Source organism: Eleutherodactylus coqui, chromosome 4 (assembly GCF_035609145.1).
Source record: "Eleutherodactylus coqui strain aEleCoq1 chromosome 4, aEleCoq1.hap1, whole genome shotgun sequence".
Lineage (NCBI taxonomy): Eukaryota > Metazoa > Chordata > Amphibia > Anura > Eleutherodactylidae > Eleutherodactylus > Eleutherodactylus coqui.
The window spans coordinates 189,202,552-189,220,028 of NC_089840.1; the positions used below are offsets into that span (position 1 = coordinate 189,202,552).

A 17,477-nucleotide genomic window follows, 5' to 3' on the forward strand; every position below is an offset into this window, starting at 1 on the left:
TCCTTACTGCATCCTATGCAGAGAGTTGGAGCTTGAATGGACTATGTACACTGCCACTCCATTCAACTAGTCTTCTCTTTGGGAGTCCCATAGAGTTAAATAGAGAGGCAATGCGTGTGCTAAGCCGATGCTCTGTTCCTGCTCCTAATCATTGTGGGGGGTGCAATGAGGAGGAAAAGGGGACATTTGATCCCTATTTTCGTGATTGATGGAGTCCCAGCAGTGGGATGACCAGTGATCAACAGTGGGATGACCTCTAGATAATGTACCCCTTCCAGACCAGACAGACGTCCATTCCTGTCCTAATGGTATATTTACTTGTATCAATGAAGACCTATCTATACATTTCTTAGAATGGTTTTGCTATAACAGACTAACAGATATTTTCTCTTGATGATAGATGTTTCCTCAGATGCTGAATAAAATCAACTTGTAAAAGTGCCAATTTTTGGTCAGCCATAGGCTGCGGTATCCAGCCCTATGGAAAGAAAAAAATTGTGAAAATTTAGTAGTTGCTTACTATTAGTTAAAAATGGTGAAAAAGGAGTAATAACAATAAAGTTAATACAGTTTTTGAAAGTTCAGATGTAGAACATATATGTTGTGGTATCATGCATCTTGAAACAATTGTTTCCATAGTGCTTGAGTGAGAAAAACCTAGTTTATACTAGTCAGGATGAGTAGGAGCAATTCCTTTAGGGCTTAAACAGATAGGTGTAATTTTGTCCCGTCATGCTGATGTAAAAATCATGTCTGCATAACGGGACGAAACAAAACCATTGATTTCAATGAAAGATAGGGCAGTATCTATCTACTCGCTTTTTTTTTTTTCAAACTTGCGCCCTATTGCTATGGTTCAACCCCACCTCCCCCCCCCCAAAAAAAAAAGTTCATGTGCAACTACACTCCATAGTTGCCAGCATAGTTGCACATATACCCATCTGAAGAAGCCCTTATGGAGTTTTTAGCTTCCCTTATGCACATAGACACGGAGCCTGTATGGCTACTTACTACAGAGCAAGTAAACTACCATACAAGCTCCATTGGGCTACGTATATAAATAGATATTCTCCTGTAGAAGCAATGCAAGAAGGAGGAAATGACTCCCTCCAAATTTCATGGAATATGACAGTTTTTCTGTTAAAATAGAATTTAGTGTATGGAGACATATGAGGTGTCAATCACTGCAAGGATATGCTCGGGTCCACGTTATTCGAATCGAGCTTCTCGAAAATTCTCAAACTCTACTCGAGTAACGAACCTCATTGGCTACAATGGGAGACTCGAGCATTTTTGTATGTTAGACGCTAGGTGCCGAGGTTTTTTTTTCTTGGTTCCTCTCTCTCTCTCTCTCTCTCTCTCTCTCTCTCTCTCTCTCTCTCTCTCTCTCTCTCTCCCCCTCCCCCTCCCCCTCCCCCTCTCCCCCTCTCCCCCCCCTCCCCCTCCCCCTCTCCCCCTCTCTCCCTCTCTCTCTCCCCCTCTCTCTCTCCCTCTCTCTCCCCCTCTCCCTCGAACACGGCTTGATGCTCGTTCAAGTAACAAGCACCATAGAGTATGCTAATATTGGAATGAGCATCAAGCTCGACAGAGTACGTTCGTTCAATTCTAGATATAACCCAATGTAGATATGAGATGGTAATTTCCTAACACAATATATATTTATATTAACACATCACAGATCTTACGGCAACAGTTATATTTGTAATTGTGGAGGCAATTACAGATTTTGTTGTCCATAGACTTCAAGTTACACCACTGCTTATATATTTCTTATAACTTTTTTTCTAAATTTAAAAAAAAGCTTCAGTATCAGATACTGGAGAACACCTAGAAGGTGAGTGAGGAGACTTATACGGCCATTAATGTTCCTCTGGGAAATATATGCAAATAAGGAAGATGGAACAATACCTCTCCAGCACCACCTATTGGATGGTAGCATTCCTGCAAGTCAGTATTCATCTCTTTATTCCTTATTACATTGACTCCTTAAGGAGAGCATCTAGAAGGTGAGTGAGGAGACTTATAAGGCCGACCCTTTATACAGGTCTATGGAACAATCTTTTTGCAGAAATGCTGCCATATATTTTCAGAGGAGCATGAATGGCCTTATAAATCTTCTTACTCACCTTCTAGGTGCTATTCCCAAGGAGTGATGTTACCCCTCCCGACTCACATCATAGGCCTCTCAACAGCCAAGCCAGAATAGGGAAAAACACCCCAAAACAGTTATCTGTGTACGGATTCTGGCTTGGTTTTCAATTCCCATTGATTGTTGCTTAGACCTGTATAAAGGGTCGGACATTGATTTTCAGGAATGCTGCCATCCAGTAGGTGGCGCTGCAGAAGTATTGTTCCATCTTCCTTATTTGCAAATACCAGTTAGTTACAGTTGTTTTGCAAATATAGGTACACATAAATATATCCATGTCCCCCAACCATCCAAATTTAAGGCAGGTCAGTACCAAATTTTGGGAGATGTCCCGCTGTTCTGGGAGGCAGGAGACATGTCCCACAGCGAAGGCATATGTTCCCAACTTTTACTTTCCCTACTGCTCTGGTCCCCGCTCACTTCCGGGCACCACCATCCAGTACATGGTCACTCTGACAAAAATCAATTGCCTCAGCTGTATCAATGCTGAAGCTGGGGATTGGCCGTAGTGATCACATGATTCTACTACCTGGAAATGAGCAGTGGACAAGAGCAGAAGGGGAAGCAAAAGAAGTAAATACTGTCAAGCCATATTTTTTATTTCACTCTATTAAATGGACCCGCAAAGTCTTCAGATCTTTACACTTTTATTACATTTTGTTATGTCGTGGTTTTGTGCAAATTAAAAAAAAAGTCAAATTCTTATCATTCTACACTCAATATCCCATAATGACAAAGTAAAAACAAAATGTTTTTGAAGTTAAATTGAGTGCAGAATGATGGGAAAAAACTAGATTTTTTTCAATTTGCACTAGGCCACAGAATAACAAAATGTAAAAAAGTGAAAGGGTCTGAAGACCTTGCTGACCCACTGTAAAAGGGGTCATTATTGAGTGGGAGCATTATTACTGAGGTGGCCATGCAGGGGCATTATTACTAAGTAGGAGCGTGTGTGGGCATTTTTTTTCTGATCAGAGTCATGCAGAGGCTCTATTACTGTGAGAGGGACACTGAGGAGTACTATTAGTGTGCAGGGGTCACAGAGGGGCACTATTACTATGAGAGAAACACTAAAGGGCACTATTACTGTTAGGGGACACAAAGGTATGACATAATTAATGTACAAGGGGCATGGCCCAATGTAAAAAAAATTGCTGTGACAAATACAGGACTTGTCCCTCTTTTCAGTTTTCAAAAGTTGTGAAGTATATCAATATTAACTAACCTTAAGGTTAAAGTTTAGAAGCCATGTAAATTTTGTTTTTCCACTGTCGCCATCAATGGGCTGGAGAACTATGCAGGTAAGACCAACTTCTGCCCTACAAAAACAAAAAAACATTAGTATATGTAGCAACAGTTGAATCATAAATTCTTGTCAGTAAGGTGGTTAAAAAGGTATTTTAATGGGATTTAAGAAATCAGCCTACCTTACTACTCCTTCCTGAGGAGGCCCTAATTTAGAATCTGTGGCAGTTCCAATAAGATACAGTGATGATCCTTTTCGGTAGCAATGTCGAACACTGACAAAGTCTCTCTGGCTGACCATAGATATGGGAATCGGTGCTGTGGTTTCTCTTGTCAATACAGTATTTCTTCCAATTCTTTGTAGAATCTGGAAAATATGAATATTTGATGACATTGCTGTTGGGATGACACCATACACAGAAATTTCAAAAATATATATGTTCTATGTATAGGGCAGGTGAAAAATTTCTCACCAACATTTTTAAATGCCCCCAAACAACTTCTTAGGCTTTTTCTTAGGGCAGATTGATATTATAAAGGGGAGTGCCTCTGCAGACAGATTAAATAAATTTAGCCAATGTGTTGGAAGGACAATGATTAATTTAAAATACGACCTTAAATGGGCTAGTAACAGTTTTGCTCAAACTTCAATATGGAAATCGGCTGTCAATTTAAATTAATAGGGATGTTTAAATGTGAACACAAATGTTCAAAGTAAGGAAATTCCATTTTTGAAATTAATTTTGGATTAATACCAATACATTTTACTGCAATCTACAGTACAGGGCTACAAGCCACATCAGATTTTTGCTTGCATTACAGCACCTTTTAACTGTTTGTATAGTGAGTCTCGGAGGTGCTTGCATGTTGTTATACAGGTAGTATTTGACATGTTTGGAAATTTCTATCCATGCAATTCCAATTTTTTTTTTACTATTGGTTTCAGTACAGGTTAAGCAATAAGTATTACTTGCATTACCTGCGCTTTATTGATGTTTGGGTTCCACTGATCCATCTGTTCATATTCTTCAAAAAGTTGCCTGCAGATGTGTTCTGGTGGTGAGTCTATAACTGCCTCAGCTCGACATACCTTTCCTAATCTTGGGAATGTTTTGCTACGAATACAGTCACCATTCTCCTGCAAAAAATCATTAATATGAATTGAAAATAGGATTTTAGTCGTGTGTGTGCCTGTAAGTTCAATTGCTTATCTCCCTACCTCCTGTGATTCCTCTTGCCAGCCGTCTTGTTGGAGCATACACATTGCTTTGTGAAGTGTGTCCTCAGCTTGAGTAAAGTAAAACAACTCTTCACTGGAAAGCTTTGCCGTTTCTCGGACGTTGGGTACGGTATTAGTTCCTGTGAAATGCAGTATTTGAGTTTCTTTTTAGCAAATGTACAAACTTGTTTTTCCCATGAAAATTAGTGGCACTTAAAGTGGTTGTTCGGGACAATTACAAAGTTCAGCAAATGTGTCATTTTTAAGGAGCCCTAATATAAGGGAAACCTTTCTGTTGACAGGTTTTCTTTAACTTTTTAATGACCGCCCAAACGTTGTTGGCGGTGCATCAGAAGCCTGATGCATGTCTCCTGTGCAGGGAGAGCGGGTGCTCGGCGGTTGGATAAAAGCCTGGCACCTGTTCTAACACTGGGGACCAAAGAAACCACAGATCCCCGCTGATAACCCTTAAGATGGCGCAGTCAGTGCGGCCACAGCATGTAAAATGCTTTCCCAGCCATCGGATACCCCTGCAATGTGATCACGGAGCCCTGCTGGGTTGCTTTGGCACTTGGAGGCTTGCTGGCTGCAGTGGCCTATGAGGCTCAGCCTCTGGTTGAGTGTCTTAGACTTTATAATACACTGCTATACTGAAGTATAGTAGTGTATTAGAATAATGATAAAATATGGTAATATTCAAGTCTCCTAGTGGGACAAAAATAAAAAGTTAAAAAAGTTTCCCCTTCTAGGCCTCATGTACATGGGCGGATTTGATTTGTGGAATCCACGTGGAGCACCTGAGTGGCAGATCCGCAGTTCAAGCTGCCCATAGGAAAGCATGCGCGTCAGCACTTCAATTAACAAATACGGATTTGTTTCCCGAATTCCGCATGCAGAAGACCAATCACAACATGCTCCATTTTAGTGCAGATTCCATGTGGATGGCTTCCATTGAAGTCAATGAAAGCCACCTGATCTGAAAAAAACGCTCGTCTGACTGAGCCATTGCACAGCATCATTGACAAAAAAAGTAAAATGTTAAGGGTCTTTGAATACATTTTTTTTTAAGTATGAAAAAGTAAAATAAAAAAATAAATATATATATATATTTGGTATTGAAATAATTGTACCAGACTGTAGAATAAATTTAACATATTATTTAGGGCTCGGTCAGACAAGTGAGTTTTTTTGAGCGCCTATGTGGGCAAAAAAAACCTGCTCGCATGTGCAGAAAACACATGAACAGGCAAAGATTCATATGCGCAGCACATGAAACTTTGCCTGTTCACTAGAGCAGCTGCGCTTGGAGAAGTGCAGGTGCTTCACGAAGGTCCCCTCATTACTGAACACGGTGACAGCACCGTCACTGTGTTCATTGATGATGGGACTGTAGCGGGGCCGAAAGAATTCCCTGCCACAGCTGTCACAGCTGTGACAGAGGAGCGGGATCTTCCCCTATTGCTTTCAATAGGGCCGGCGCTGCTGCCACCCCATTGACAGCAATGTGATGAAGGAAACCCTGGCAGTGATATAAGCTTGAAATATAAGCCCTACCCCGAAAATCATCCCTAGCTGCAGCCAATTAGAGGCAGCGCTTTCCAATCCCCGGACCAGAATACAGAAGAAGACTGCCGGGGACGGGAAGAAGAGCCAGGAAGCGCTTCTAGGTGAGTTAAGGGATGATTTTCGGGGTATGGCTTATATTTCAAGCCCCTCCTCCCCCCCCCCCCCCCCCCAGAAAATCATCGCTGCAAGGACTGCCTTCATCCCATTGCTTTCATTGGGGCGGCGGCAGCGCCAGCCCCATTGACAGCAATGGGATAGCATTGGGGTCCATGGCTTGTACTGTAAGGGGGTACCAGATGGGGTGGATTTGCTGTGAAATTTGCATGTGGACCCTCCACAAGGAGATTCTGCATCATTTAAAGTAGCAGTAAAGTGGATGAGACTTTGAAAATCTCGCCGACAAGCAGCAGAAATAACCCGCACAAAACCTGTGCAGAAATTGAGATGTGTTGCGGCATGTAACTCCGCAGCATGTCAATGTTATTGCCGTTTCTGCTAAGGAATTCACCTCTTCTCAATGAATTTCGCACAGAAATACTTGATAAAATCCGTATAAAATTGTGCGTTCAGGAGGGAGGCTGTGGGTTCAGCCCCCGTGTGGACCCAGCCGAAATGCTGCAGAATTTCAACAGCGATTCTGCTAGTGTCAATTCCGCAGTGTTTCTGGTCCAAGTGAGGGCGGCCTAATAGTCCTATATGACAAGATTACAGTTTGCATGCCCTATATATAATAGAATATAAAAGATCATATATTTGTAGTGTCACCAGATATCGCTTGGACATCATATTATATCCTATTAATGCTTCATGGATTAATTTACCTAATTTTGTGCAGATCATTTTCTCCAGAGACGGTGGGATATTCGGGAGGCCGCTCAATGACTTCAAAATAAATGTTGACATTTCTTTTCCAAATGCCCCAACAGCGGGTCGCTGTAGACCTACAAACACAGACAAGATATTGTAATTCTAAACTCTGACTAAGCATACATATCTCTTACAATGCAGAAGAACAAAACAAAGTAGTTAATGTATTAATAACAATAAAATAACACTAGAGTAGAAACCTATTAAAATAACCCTACAGCCTCCTTTTAAGAATGAGGATTACTTAGTGAAGTAGTAGCTCGTTAGGCCACCTTACAGGTATATAATGATCTCCAGATGGGATATTCTACAGGATCATCATACAAAAGTGTCAACTGCATAGAAAGATGTTCCAACTCCTCTCCATGGTGCTGACAAACGTCGCGGCTCCAAGCATGCTTGATGTATTCCGCAGTGTCACTTTTATAGTGATTTATGTGAATGCAAGCTGGAGAGAAAAATATACAAACTATCATCCAAAATGTTCCAAGGTGATGAGACAAAAGGAAAAAACTGCTCTGCGGGCTGGAACTAACCATCTGAGGGACACAAAGTGCTTGGTGAGATTCGGCTATTTGAATGAGCTGAAAGATTCGGATATATTGTAGTGGAGTATAAACAGAGAGCAAATTAAGTTCATTTATATAGTTAAAAGGAGGTAAAACTTAAATGGCTTTTAGACGGAACGATTATCATTCAAAAAATCGTTTAAATGAGCGAAAGCTAATGATGACTGTTAATTCATTTTATGCAGCACAGAAGTCCTTATTGGCTCATTCACGTATTGCTTGGTTTAAATACGGATCGTTCAGTTCTTCTCATTCAGTAATACAGCAAATGCAAATGACTGAATGATTCCTGTGTGAACGAGCCAAGGATGTATCTGCTATATAAACAGGCTGCTAACGATGACGTCACTCACTTCTTTGCTCATTTAAATAATAATCTAAAAAGACAATTAGGCCCTCTTACACAGACAGATTATCATTCAGATTCAAACAGGATTCTGAACAATAATCTTCTTGTGTAAACGCATGCAGCAACCGAAGGAGAATTGTTCATTTGTTCAGATTCTGCATGCGAAAAACTGAACAACATGTGGTTCATGTGAGGGCTTAATCATGGCTACATAATGGGACAAAACTAAACTGATTTTAATTGATTTAAGTGGTTTTGTTTTCACTATCGGGAAAGATAGGGCAGGACCTATGTTCCTGCTACTATCACAGCCATAAAATGGGAGAAAAACACACCCATCTGTTTAAGCCCTGATACACCATGTACCATTACACTGCCAAATTTTCATTGTACAACCATATAGGCCTGTGTAGTGGCGCAGAGTTAATGGGGTCCCCTCCAGAATTTTCTCTGTATATCTCTTGTCAGTGTCTTGCTTGTGGAATGCATCAGGTATATGTGTATTGGATGGTTGCAGGCATGAATGAGTTAATGTCTGGGTCATGTCTGGAAAATGTACCATTTTGTCTAGTGTGGTAAAAAAGGATGGTCACGTGATGTGTGAGGGAGTTGAGGTTCCCAATCTGGTTGACTGTTTGGATGGTCCTGTTCTGTCTGCTCTGGTCCGGGCCAGAGAGAGAGAGAGGAGGTATAGGAGTCAGCCGGCCTGAGTGTGAGAACCCAGAGGAGTGGAGCATGGAAGAGTTTGAGAGGTGGTCCGTTGTTCCCGACCGGGCCTAGCTTTAGCCTCCATTTTTTTTCCAAACGCGCCAACAGCGGGTGCATTTGGAAAAGAAAGGAGCGACTGTACCTGGACTATGAGAAATGCGAGGAAAGCGCATGAGTCCGGAGAGAGAGGAACCGCTGGTAAGCAAGAGAAGTGTGAGTGACTGGCAGGAGAGAGAAAGAGTTACCGGGAGAGTAAATGCCTACAGATAACTGGAACAGTAGAGATTCAAATACCCCGTGAATCCTCCCTGCATCACTACTGTAAGAAATGTTGGACTATTGCTTTTGATACTTGTTAAGTAAACAAGCAGAACCAAACGTTCCAGCTCCTGTCAGAAAAGTACATTTTGTGCGTTGACTACTTTATTTCCCCAGAGTTTACATCAGGGGAGTCCACTGCAGAGGACAGAACGTTGGTGCCACGAGAGACAAATTGGACTAGAGGTAACAATGGTTACTGTCCCTGTGGTCTCCCCTGGCAGTAACGAGTTCAGGTCCTGAGCTACCCTTAGTGAGGAGACGGTAGAGCCCTGTGACAGGGTTATCTATCAACCGCCCTGTCTCCTTGGCCTGCTCCTCGGATGCTGCTCCTGTGTCACATATTTGAGCATATTTGCACAGCGTTTTGTGCATGCAATACACAGTGAATAGAACCCATTGATCCCAATAGGTTACTTCATATAAGCGTATTTTGTGCATACTTTTCATTCACGCGAAAAAATACACAGCAGGCTCTATTTTCCTGCACATTTGCACTCAAAACTAGGACGTATTGCTATTAACTTTATTGTCCATTTCAATGAATGGAAGCACAGTTGTGGAGTTTTCTTGGCATGCGCAAATGTGCATGATTTGAGTGCATAAAAGGTACAGTTAAACACACAAATGGTTATATAAATATGTAATGCCCATTGCACAAATACGTGGTGCAAGTGGGTGCATAACAGCACTTACACCCATGTGACTGCATATATTCATATATATACACAAAACCATGAAAATGCATTTAAACAGATGACCGTGATTTTGGCATGTTTTTTGGCCGTGAAATATGACAGAACGAAATAATTGATTCCAATGGTTTAATTTTGACGAGGGGGTTTCTCGCACGATAATGTAGTGCCGTTCATATCTTTTCTCGCTCATATGAATATCATCACATGACAAACACGGCCGTGAAAATGAAACCATTGCAATCACTGGCTTTGCTTAATCACATTTTGCAGACGTGATTTTCACGCCAGCAAAATGTGATGAAAACACGGTCATCTGTTTAAGCCCGAACTCTGTAGAGAACTCCAGATTCCTCTTGCCCTTTGTTACTGAAAATCTGCTAAATCTATTAATGCTCCCGCACACGGGCACATCTGCAGCCATAGAACACATTGATTTCAATGGGCTCTTTCATACATGTGTTTTTTTTCGCATGCATTTCAAGCACAGGGAAAAAAATGTGACATGCTCTATTTTCGTGCGCAATTTCGCCCGAAGGCCCTCATCTGCCCGAGAACATGCACTGAACTGCACTATTTTGTGGGGTTAAACAATAACAATTGGGACTACTAGGTCAGTTGACTCGCCTATTCAAACATGGCGCTGTGAACTGTCCCGGCAGCACAAAAAAGTACAGCAATAAGCGCCAATACAGGCACTATAGCCCACAATTGTGCACCCTGCATGATGCATAGACGTCACGCTCTTGCGAGCGTATATGCGCTTACGCCCATGTGTGGCCACCCTTAGGAGTGCAAGTTGAATCTCCTAAATTATGTTATTCACAGAAAGACATTTGCGCAGTGTATTGAGTGGCACAATACACAGTGAATAGAATACATTGATTTCAATGGGTTCATTCATATGTGCATATTTTGTGCACGTATTTCGTTTGCACCAAAGAATATGCAGCATGTATTTTTGTGCGTATTGCGCATGAAAATAGCACATATTAAACTAATTTAACTTAATTTCCCATTGACAACAATGGGAGCATGCACATGTGTTTTCTTGCGCTCACAACTGCACACAACATGCATGCGCAAAAAACACAGCGAACAAAAACACAACGCTAATTGTGCAAATATGCAGTGCAAATGCAAATGTAAATGCGCTTTCACCCTTCTGAACCCATTATAATCAATGGTTTCTATTCACTGCATATAGTGCATGCAAATGTTGCTTTTGCAATATGCTACAAAAATGCATTCATGGGAATAAGCCCTAAGGGTTCATTCTGGACCTCTGACTGAGAGCTTATTCACACATTTGTATATTTCATCAGTATTTGTGAGCCAAAACCAGAAGTGGAACGTACAGAGAGGAAGTAGAATGGAAAGATTTGCGTTTCTTCCGGATTTCGGATCCACTCTTGCTTTGGCTTACAAAATACTGATGTGAATAAGCCCTGAGGCCGGGTTAGATGTGGTCTTGTCATAGACAAAGCATTCTTAGGGCTTTAATAGATGAACATATGTGCAAATGCGCTCACCGCAACGGAGCATATTTGTGTAAGAGCAAGGGTCACACCTATCCGCTTGACTTTTTTAGCCTGACATAGACTTCTATGGCAGCTTTCTGCATAACACACAGAAAGATAGGGCAAGTCCTGTGATTTCTTGTGCGCAGGATTTGCGTGCGAGAAACACGCTCATGAGAATAAACCAATTAAATCAAAGAGTTCACTTCATCATGTTTAGTAGGCGTGAGTCTCGTGCAGGTAAAATCGTGTGCAAATACATTCATCTGTTTAGGCCCCAACTCACTGAACTGATAACAGGAGGACTAATGTAGTTTTGATGCCAGCAGGGAAGAGTTCAGTATTTGCTATTTTAGACCTTGTGCGGATCCTGAATGCCTTGATTAATCAAAATGTCTAAGACAGAAACTGGCCTTGTTCTCCATGGCAACCCATCACAACTTAGCTTGGGGAAATGTTCTGTTTTTGTTTGCTCCGGGCAGCAATGTCAGGCTTATATGGCATCGTTTTGATAAATGAAGCCAAAAGGCTATGCATCCCGTTGTATCACTACAACTACGGGGTATATACTGCAGAGATACAGAAGTATTGGATGATGTATATTGGACAGTGCGCCTACTAATACAATAACTTATTGTGCTCTGGTTCACTGAGAACTTGATCTCTTTGCATTATTCAGGGAGCTTGTGGGGAATCAGCAATTATAGTTTAATTTATTCTAGTTAGGCTGTTTTGTGCAACAATCAGTACAGATATAATACACAATTTGGATATAATTGGTCTCTTTTGTGGTAGTAGCTAATTAAAAATAAGAAGATAAAAGAATTTCAAAGACTTCAGATTTCCCTTTTGCCTAAATAGTAACAGCAATTAAAAGAACGAACTTTCTGGTTGCAAAAAAATAATACAAACATGGAAACTGTAAGATACCGATATAATTGTGGACAAACTACTGTAATGTCTGCAATACCTTCTCCATGCAAGATACAAATATAGGAAAGAAGTTAAATACCACTGTATACTATCTAATTCGTCCATCTAATATCTATCTAAGGGCTTTCATATGAGCGCAAAAACGGCGACGGCATTTTTACATTTTCATGCCCACTCCGTATAAGTGCCTGAGCAGTTTTCTGCGCTCACGGACGGCGTTTTCTCTCCCATTCACATATTGAACTATCTTTTTGGCCACCGTATATATGCCGGACGTATTTTGGCCACTTATGTTCCATTTTTCACGGTGCTGACGTATATAAGTGCCGTATAATTGCCCATGTGAATGAATGCATTGGGAACCAATGCGTCACATGGGTAGCGTATATACGGCCAGGCATAAAAACGTGGCGTATATGCGCTTATGTGAATAAGCCCTAATATCTATCTAGCGATATACTTTACTAAGAGCACAAAACAACCCAGGATCAGGATCAGGCTACCTGGTTCAGTACAAGCCAAATAAAAGTAGCCTTTTCAGTTACACGTCTATCATTCCTCCACCCCCCCCCCCCCCCATGTAATATTATATTAGCCAACATACACTCCATTCCTTAAAGACTGTAATTCACACTCAAACACAAATGCACCCACAATATGCTTGTGTGAAACTGGCCTTAAAGTGATTTGTGAGGGTACCACAAGAGCATGCAATCTAATGTATGATCTGTAATACACATCTATCCTATAATAGTCATAGTTTATATGATATTTGAGTAGAATATAATATATTTATATTATAAATAATAAATAAAAATGCTATTCAGATTCCTATTAAAACCCAATGCTCATCTTTTCATAAAGCATCTGACATCACTTATGTCGTATAATATTGGAACCGCACCCAATCAAGACATTTGTGTGCATTATGGCTGAAATCAAACATTTCAGTCCTCATTCTTTGTATATGAAGACAACAAGAGTTTACATGTAGGTAACCTTTATAGCAATATATAGTACACATATATAGTTTTTTTTATATAGTTAGAGTGGTTTAGATATAATAAAAAGTTATCATATAGTCCTTGTGATATAATAGTCTGATGGACCAAGATAAACTGTAAGGATTTGCTAACTGAATCCCAGTAATACAAAACAATGGGGTATACAAGCAGCACTCACTCCAACGCCGACTAGGGCAGGACCGCTAGAAGATGCAAAGCCACGGTAATAGAAGCCTGGACCACTGCTCCAACAAAACGGCAATGAAGAAAAGAGTCCGTGGCAGTATAAACAGATGCAATAAAAGTTTCAGATTCTATTCCTTCATACGGATAGCTGCTATGTTTCACCCTATGACTAGGTCTTTCTCAAGTATAGTGCACTATCAGTATACATAGTATATATATAAAACTATCAGTAAACATAATATATACATATGTGTATACCTATATATGTGTATATATATATATATATATATATATATATATATATTATGTATACTGATAGTTTTATATATATATATATATATATATATATATATATATATATACATACACTATGTATACTGATAGTGCACTATACTTGAGAAAGATCTAGTCATAGGTCGAAACATAGCAGCTATCCGTATGGAGGAATAGAATCTGAAACTTTTATTGCATCAGTTTATACTGCCACGGACGCCTTTCTTTAAATCCCAGTAATACATCTTGTTTTGGGTTTAGATACAATGTTGCATTAAAGCACAAAAGATTGTTTGTAAATCTGGATATGGCACTCGCTAGTCTGTTACTAATGTAATAAAAAGTTTAGAAGTAGACATAATATTTACATTACCATTATTAATCCAATTCAAAATATATAAAAACCATTTGAAAACAGCTTACTAAATATTGTGTTTCTGATAAAAGTGATATACTGTACCGGTGAGTTTCCGGAGATGTTGGTGGGAAATGCCACAGCACAGTTTGAGAGTTGCAGGAAGCATGGTGAGATGTACGGACGTGCAGTCTGGCCTCCCTGGCTGGAGAGGCTGTGCATACTTCAGCCTCCTATCTTTATAGTTATCCTGAAGGACAACACCTGATGATAGGCAGCAAGCTTCTAGATAGAAAAGGCGAGTGGATGCAGTCCAAGGACAAAGAAAACCCAAAGGGAGGGGAGAGGCAGAAAGACGAAAATGTAATCAGTCACAAGTTCACAAGGCAAATATCTTTCATCTTTACTGTACACATCTGCATATGAAGTGCGATCTGTCTTAAGATTTGCAAGATCTTCCTCCTCAAGGCCTTGAATGAGAGAAATGTATGTCTTTTCTTCAATACTGACATACCATATGTAGAGAGCATTCTTTCAGCTTCAAGTGTAGAGCTATGGTACAGATCTGTAGAATGTCATATTTCTATGTGCAGTTAATAACTCAGGATTTACATGGCGGTCCATTTCGTCGGAGAAACCGGCATTGGATAGCACACGCACCTCCATGTGCTAGAAGATCTCCATAGACCTTGCACATTGCATGCCCTAATCCCATACATGCAAACAGATGACTATAGAACATACAACTTTTTCATTGGTCCATGTACAAATTCAGGCATGTGTATTATTTCATAGGCTATTATGGGGCCACATGTTGTCCATAGAATGAACAGACAGCACACGGTCCAAAAAATAAACCAGAGTGAATGGGCCCTTAATAGGCAACAGGTTGGGTGTGAAACGCTGTATTCACCCAATAGTCAATGAAGCCTGAAGATATGAATATATTCTGATGAGATGTATGTTTTACATTTGTGCACTTGCAAGGAACACTTTTAAGACCATAATACAACAGAGTTCAAGATCAATATGGATGATATATACACATTGGGGTGCATTCACACAGGCAAGAAAATCATATGTGTGTTTTGCATTGTGAGACGCACAAAACTCGCACAACAATACAACCAATTATTTGTAATGGCGTATTGATGATGCAAGACTGAAAAATTGCAGTACCTTTTATTGCACCTTTAGACTTTGAGTCTTTGAACTTGTCCATGGTCTTCCCCAATAATGGCATCCTAGGAATATTGCAAAAATTGACCAGCAGAGGGAGACTGCTATTCAGAAGGCCATCTGCATATACATAGTAAGAGACGACTAACATGACTGGTATAAGGGGGTAATTAGTGAATAAAATATGGGAATACATAATAATATGCTACATTTACAGTTTTTTTCCCATAAGCATCCGTTGATTTATTTTTTTTGGCCTTGCATAAAAGAACACGTGTGAATGTGTATTGCATTTTTAGGGGGCAGTTTTTCATTTTAAAAGTCATGTGACTCAAAAAGGAACATATGAATCACATGATCTATGAATCACATGATTTTTAATGTGAAAAAATCCTCTAAAAATCTATCCCCATCACTGTTTGTGTAGCTCTTATTGAAGTGAGTGAGGGCTATGGACACAACATAGCACATCGTGTTCCCTGAATTATGGAAACTTAGCTGTTTTCGCAGTTACCGGCTGGCTTGTCAGGAAGTATAGCAGTGCATTCACATCTCAGCTATGGAAAGCCAAGATGGGATTACCCCTTTAGGCAAACACATATAATAGGAATAATTGAAGATTTACTCATCGGTAAGGAATTTAGGCCTCCTTCACATGGGCGACATCACAATGCCGCGAGAAAATTGCATCGCATCGCTGGTCTGTGTGATATCGCTGTGTCTTCTCACGGCAATACCGCAGTTTTGTAGCATCACATGCAAGGATTTTCGACAGGTGGGGGAGGGGCTTGAAATATAAGCCCTACCCCAAAAATAAGCTGTAGCTGAAGAAAAAAAAAGTATATATCACTTCACCTACACTGCCTGTGGTGCCACCGCAGCTTCTCCCGAGTCCCGGCAATGCTTCTCCTCTTCATCTTCTGGCCGGGGATTGAAAAAGATGCTTAGCCAATCACAGCCAGTGCTCGATGAATGGCTGTGATTGGTTCAGTCACTGCCATTCATCGAGCACTTGCTGGGATTGGCTAAGCATCAGCCAATCAAAGCCAGCGCTTCCAGGAGCCAGGGATTTTTCAATCCCCGGCCAGAAAATGAAGAAAAGAAGCAGTGCCAGGATCCGGGGAGAAGCTGCAGCTGTGGTGGAGAGCACTTCTAATGTGATGTATGTCTTTTTTAATTTTTTTCTGAAGCCTGGGCTTAGTTTAGGCTTTGACAGTAGGATTTTCTATTGTCAAAGTTGCATCGCACCACACGAAAATCGCGTTTTCATGCACTGCAACAGGGAGGAAGGCTATAAAGAAAAACATGGGCTACAAAACCTCGCGTGTCGCGTGCATATCGCTGAACCCGTGAGGTTTTTGTGTCGGGTGGTTGCATGCTACAAAACATTGCATGTGTGAATGAACCTATAGGAAAGCATGGGCTTCACATACATGCGATTTGTAGCATTGTAGCAACGCAACAAAATCGTGTGACTTTGTCGCCCGTGTGAAGGAAGCCTTATGTGCTTTATTCATTGTGCCATATCAAGGCAGTAAAAATAATTATAAATACATTATTATCCATAGTTATCTCAATGACAGGATATCATGTTCTTGAAGTTTGGAGGACTCCTTTTTAACCCCTTGTATTTTGGGGCTATGTAAGTGAAGAGGCTAACAAAACTCCTCAGTTCTACAGACTACTATCCATTCCAAATGATACATGTAGGGACAAATGACACTGCAAAAAAGGACCATGCAAATATCTGCAGAGGCTTTGAAGAGCTAGGCGGAAAAGTGAAGGAACTGGGAGATCAGGTGGTCTTCTCATCCATCCTCCCAGTGGATGGCCATGGAAAATAGAGATGGAATAACTGGAGGTGAACAGTCAATGGATTTGGATTTCTAGACCATGGAGTGAATTACTTATATCATGGACTCCTTGCTAGAGAGCGGTTGCACCTTACAAAGACAAGAAAGCATATATTTGGCAGGCGCATTGCTGTACTTATCAGGAGAGCTTTAAACTAGAACAATATGGGAAGGGAAATGAAAGGACAGGCAAACATTTACAGCTAATTAATACATTTGAGAACCTTGCTATTAGAAGTGGAAAGAAAAAACATAGACAGAAAATTCCGAAGGAATGTAGAGGAGCAAGAGACACCGATCACAAACTTAAATGTTTCTACACAAATGCACAGAGCATGGGAAACAAACAAGAAGAATTGGAGCTCCTAACACAGGAAGTGAAATATGATGTCATAGGCATCACGAAAACTTGGTGGAATGATACACATGATTGGAATACAAGGCTTGAAGGATACAACCTTTTTTTAAAAAACAGACCTAATAAAAGGG

At 40.6% G+C, this 17,477-nt stretch overlaps 1 protein-coding gene across 1 annotated transcript; it reads right to left on the reverse strand.

Annotated features, from left to right (window-relative positions):
• Window positions 1-373: 373 nt before the first annotated feature.
• Window positions 374-14,125, reverse strand: LOC136626564 (steroidogenic acute regulatory protein, mitochondrial-like). The gene is made up of 7 exons (XM_066601615.1): window positions 14,062-14,125; window positions 7,001-7,120; window positions 4,614-4,753; window positions 4,374-4,532; window positions 3,577-3,761; window positions 3,375-3,468; window positions 374-478 (listed from the first exon to the last, which is right to left on the reverse strand). Exons 1-7 carry the CDS (start codon window positions 14,123-14,125, stop codon window positions 374-376), a joined length of 867 nt encoding a protein of 288 aa, XP_066457712.1.
• Between the last annotated feature and the right edge of the window lie 3,352 nt (window positions 14,126-17,477).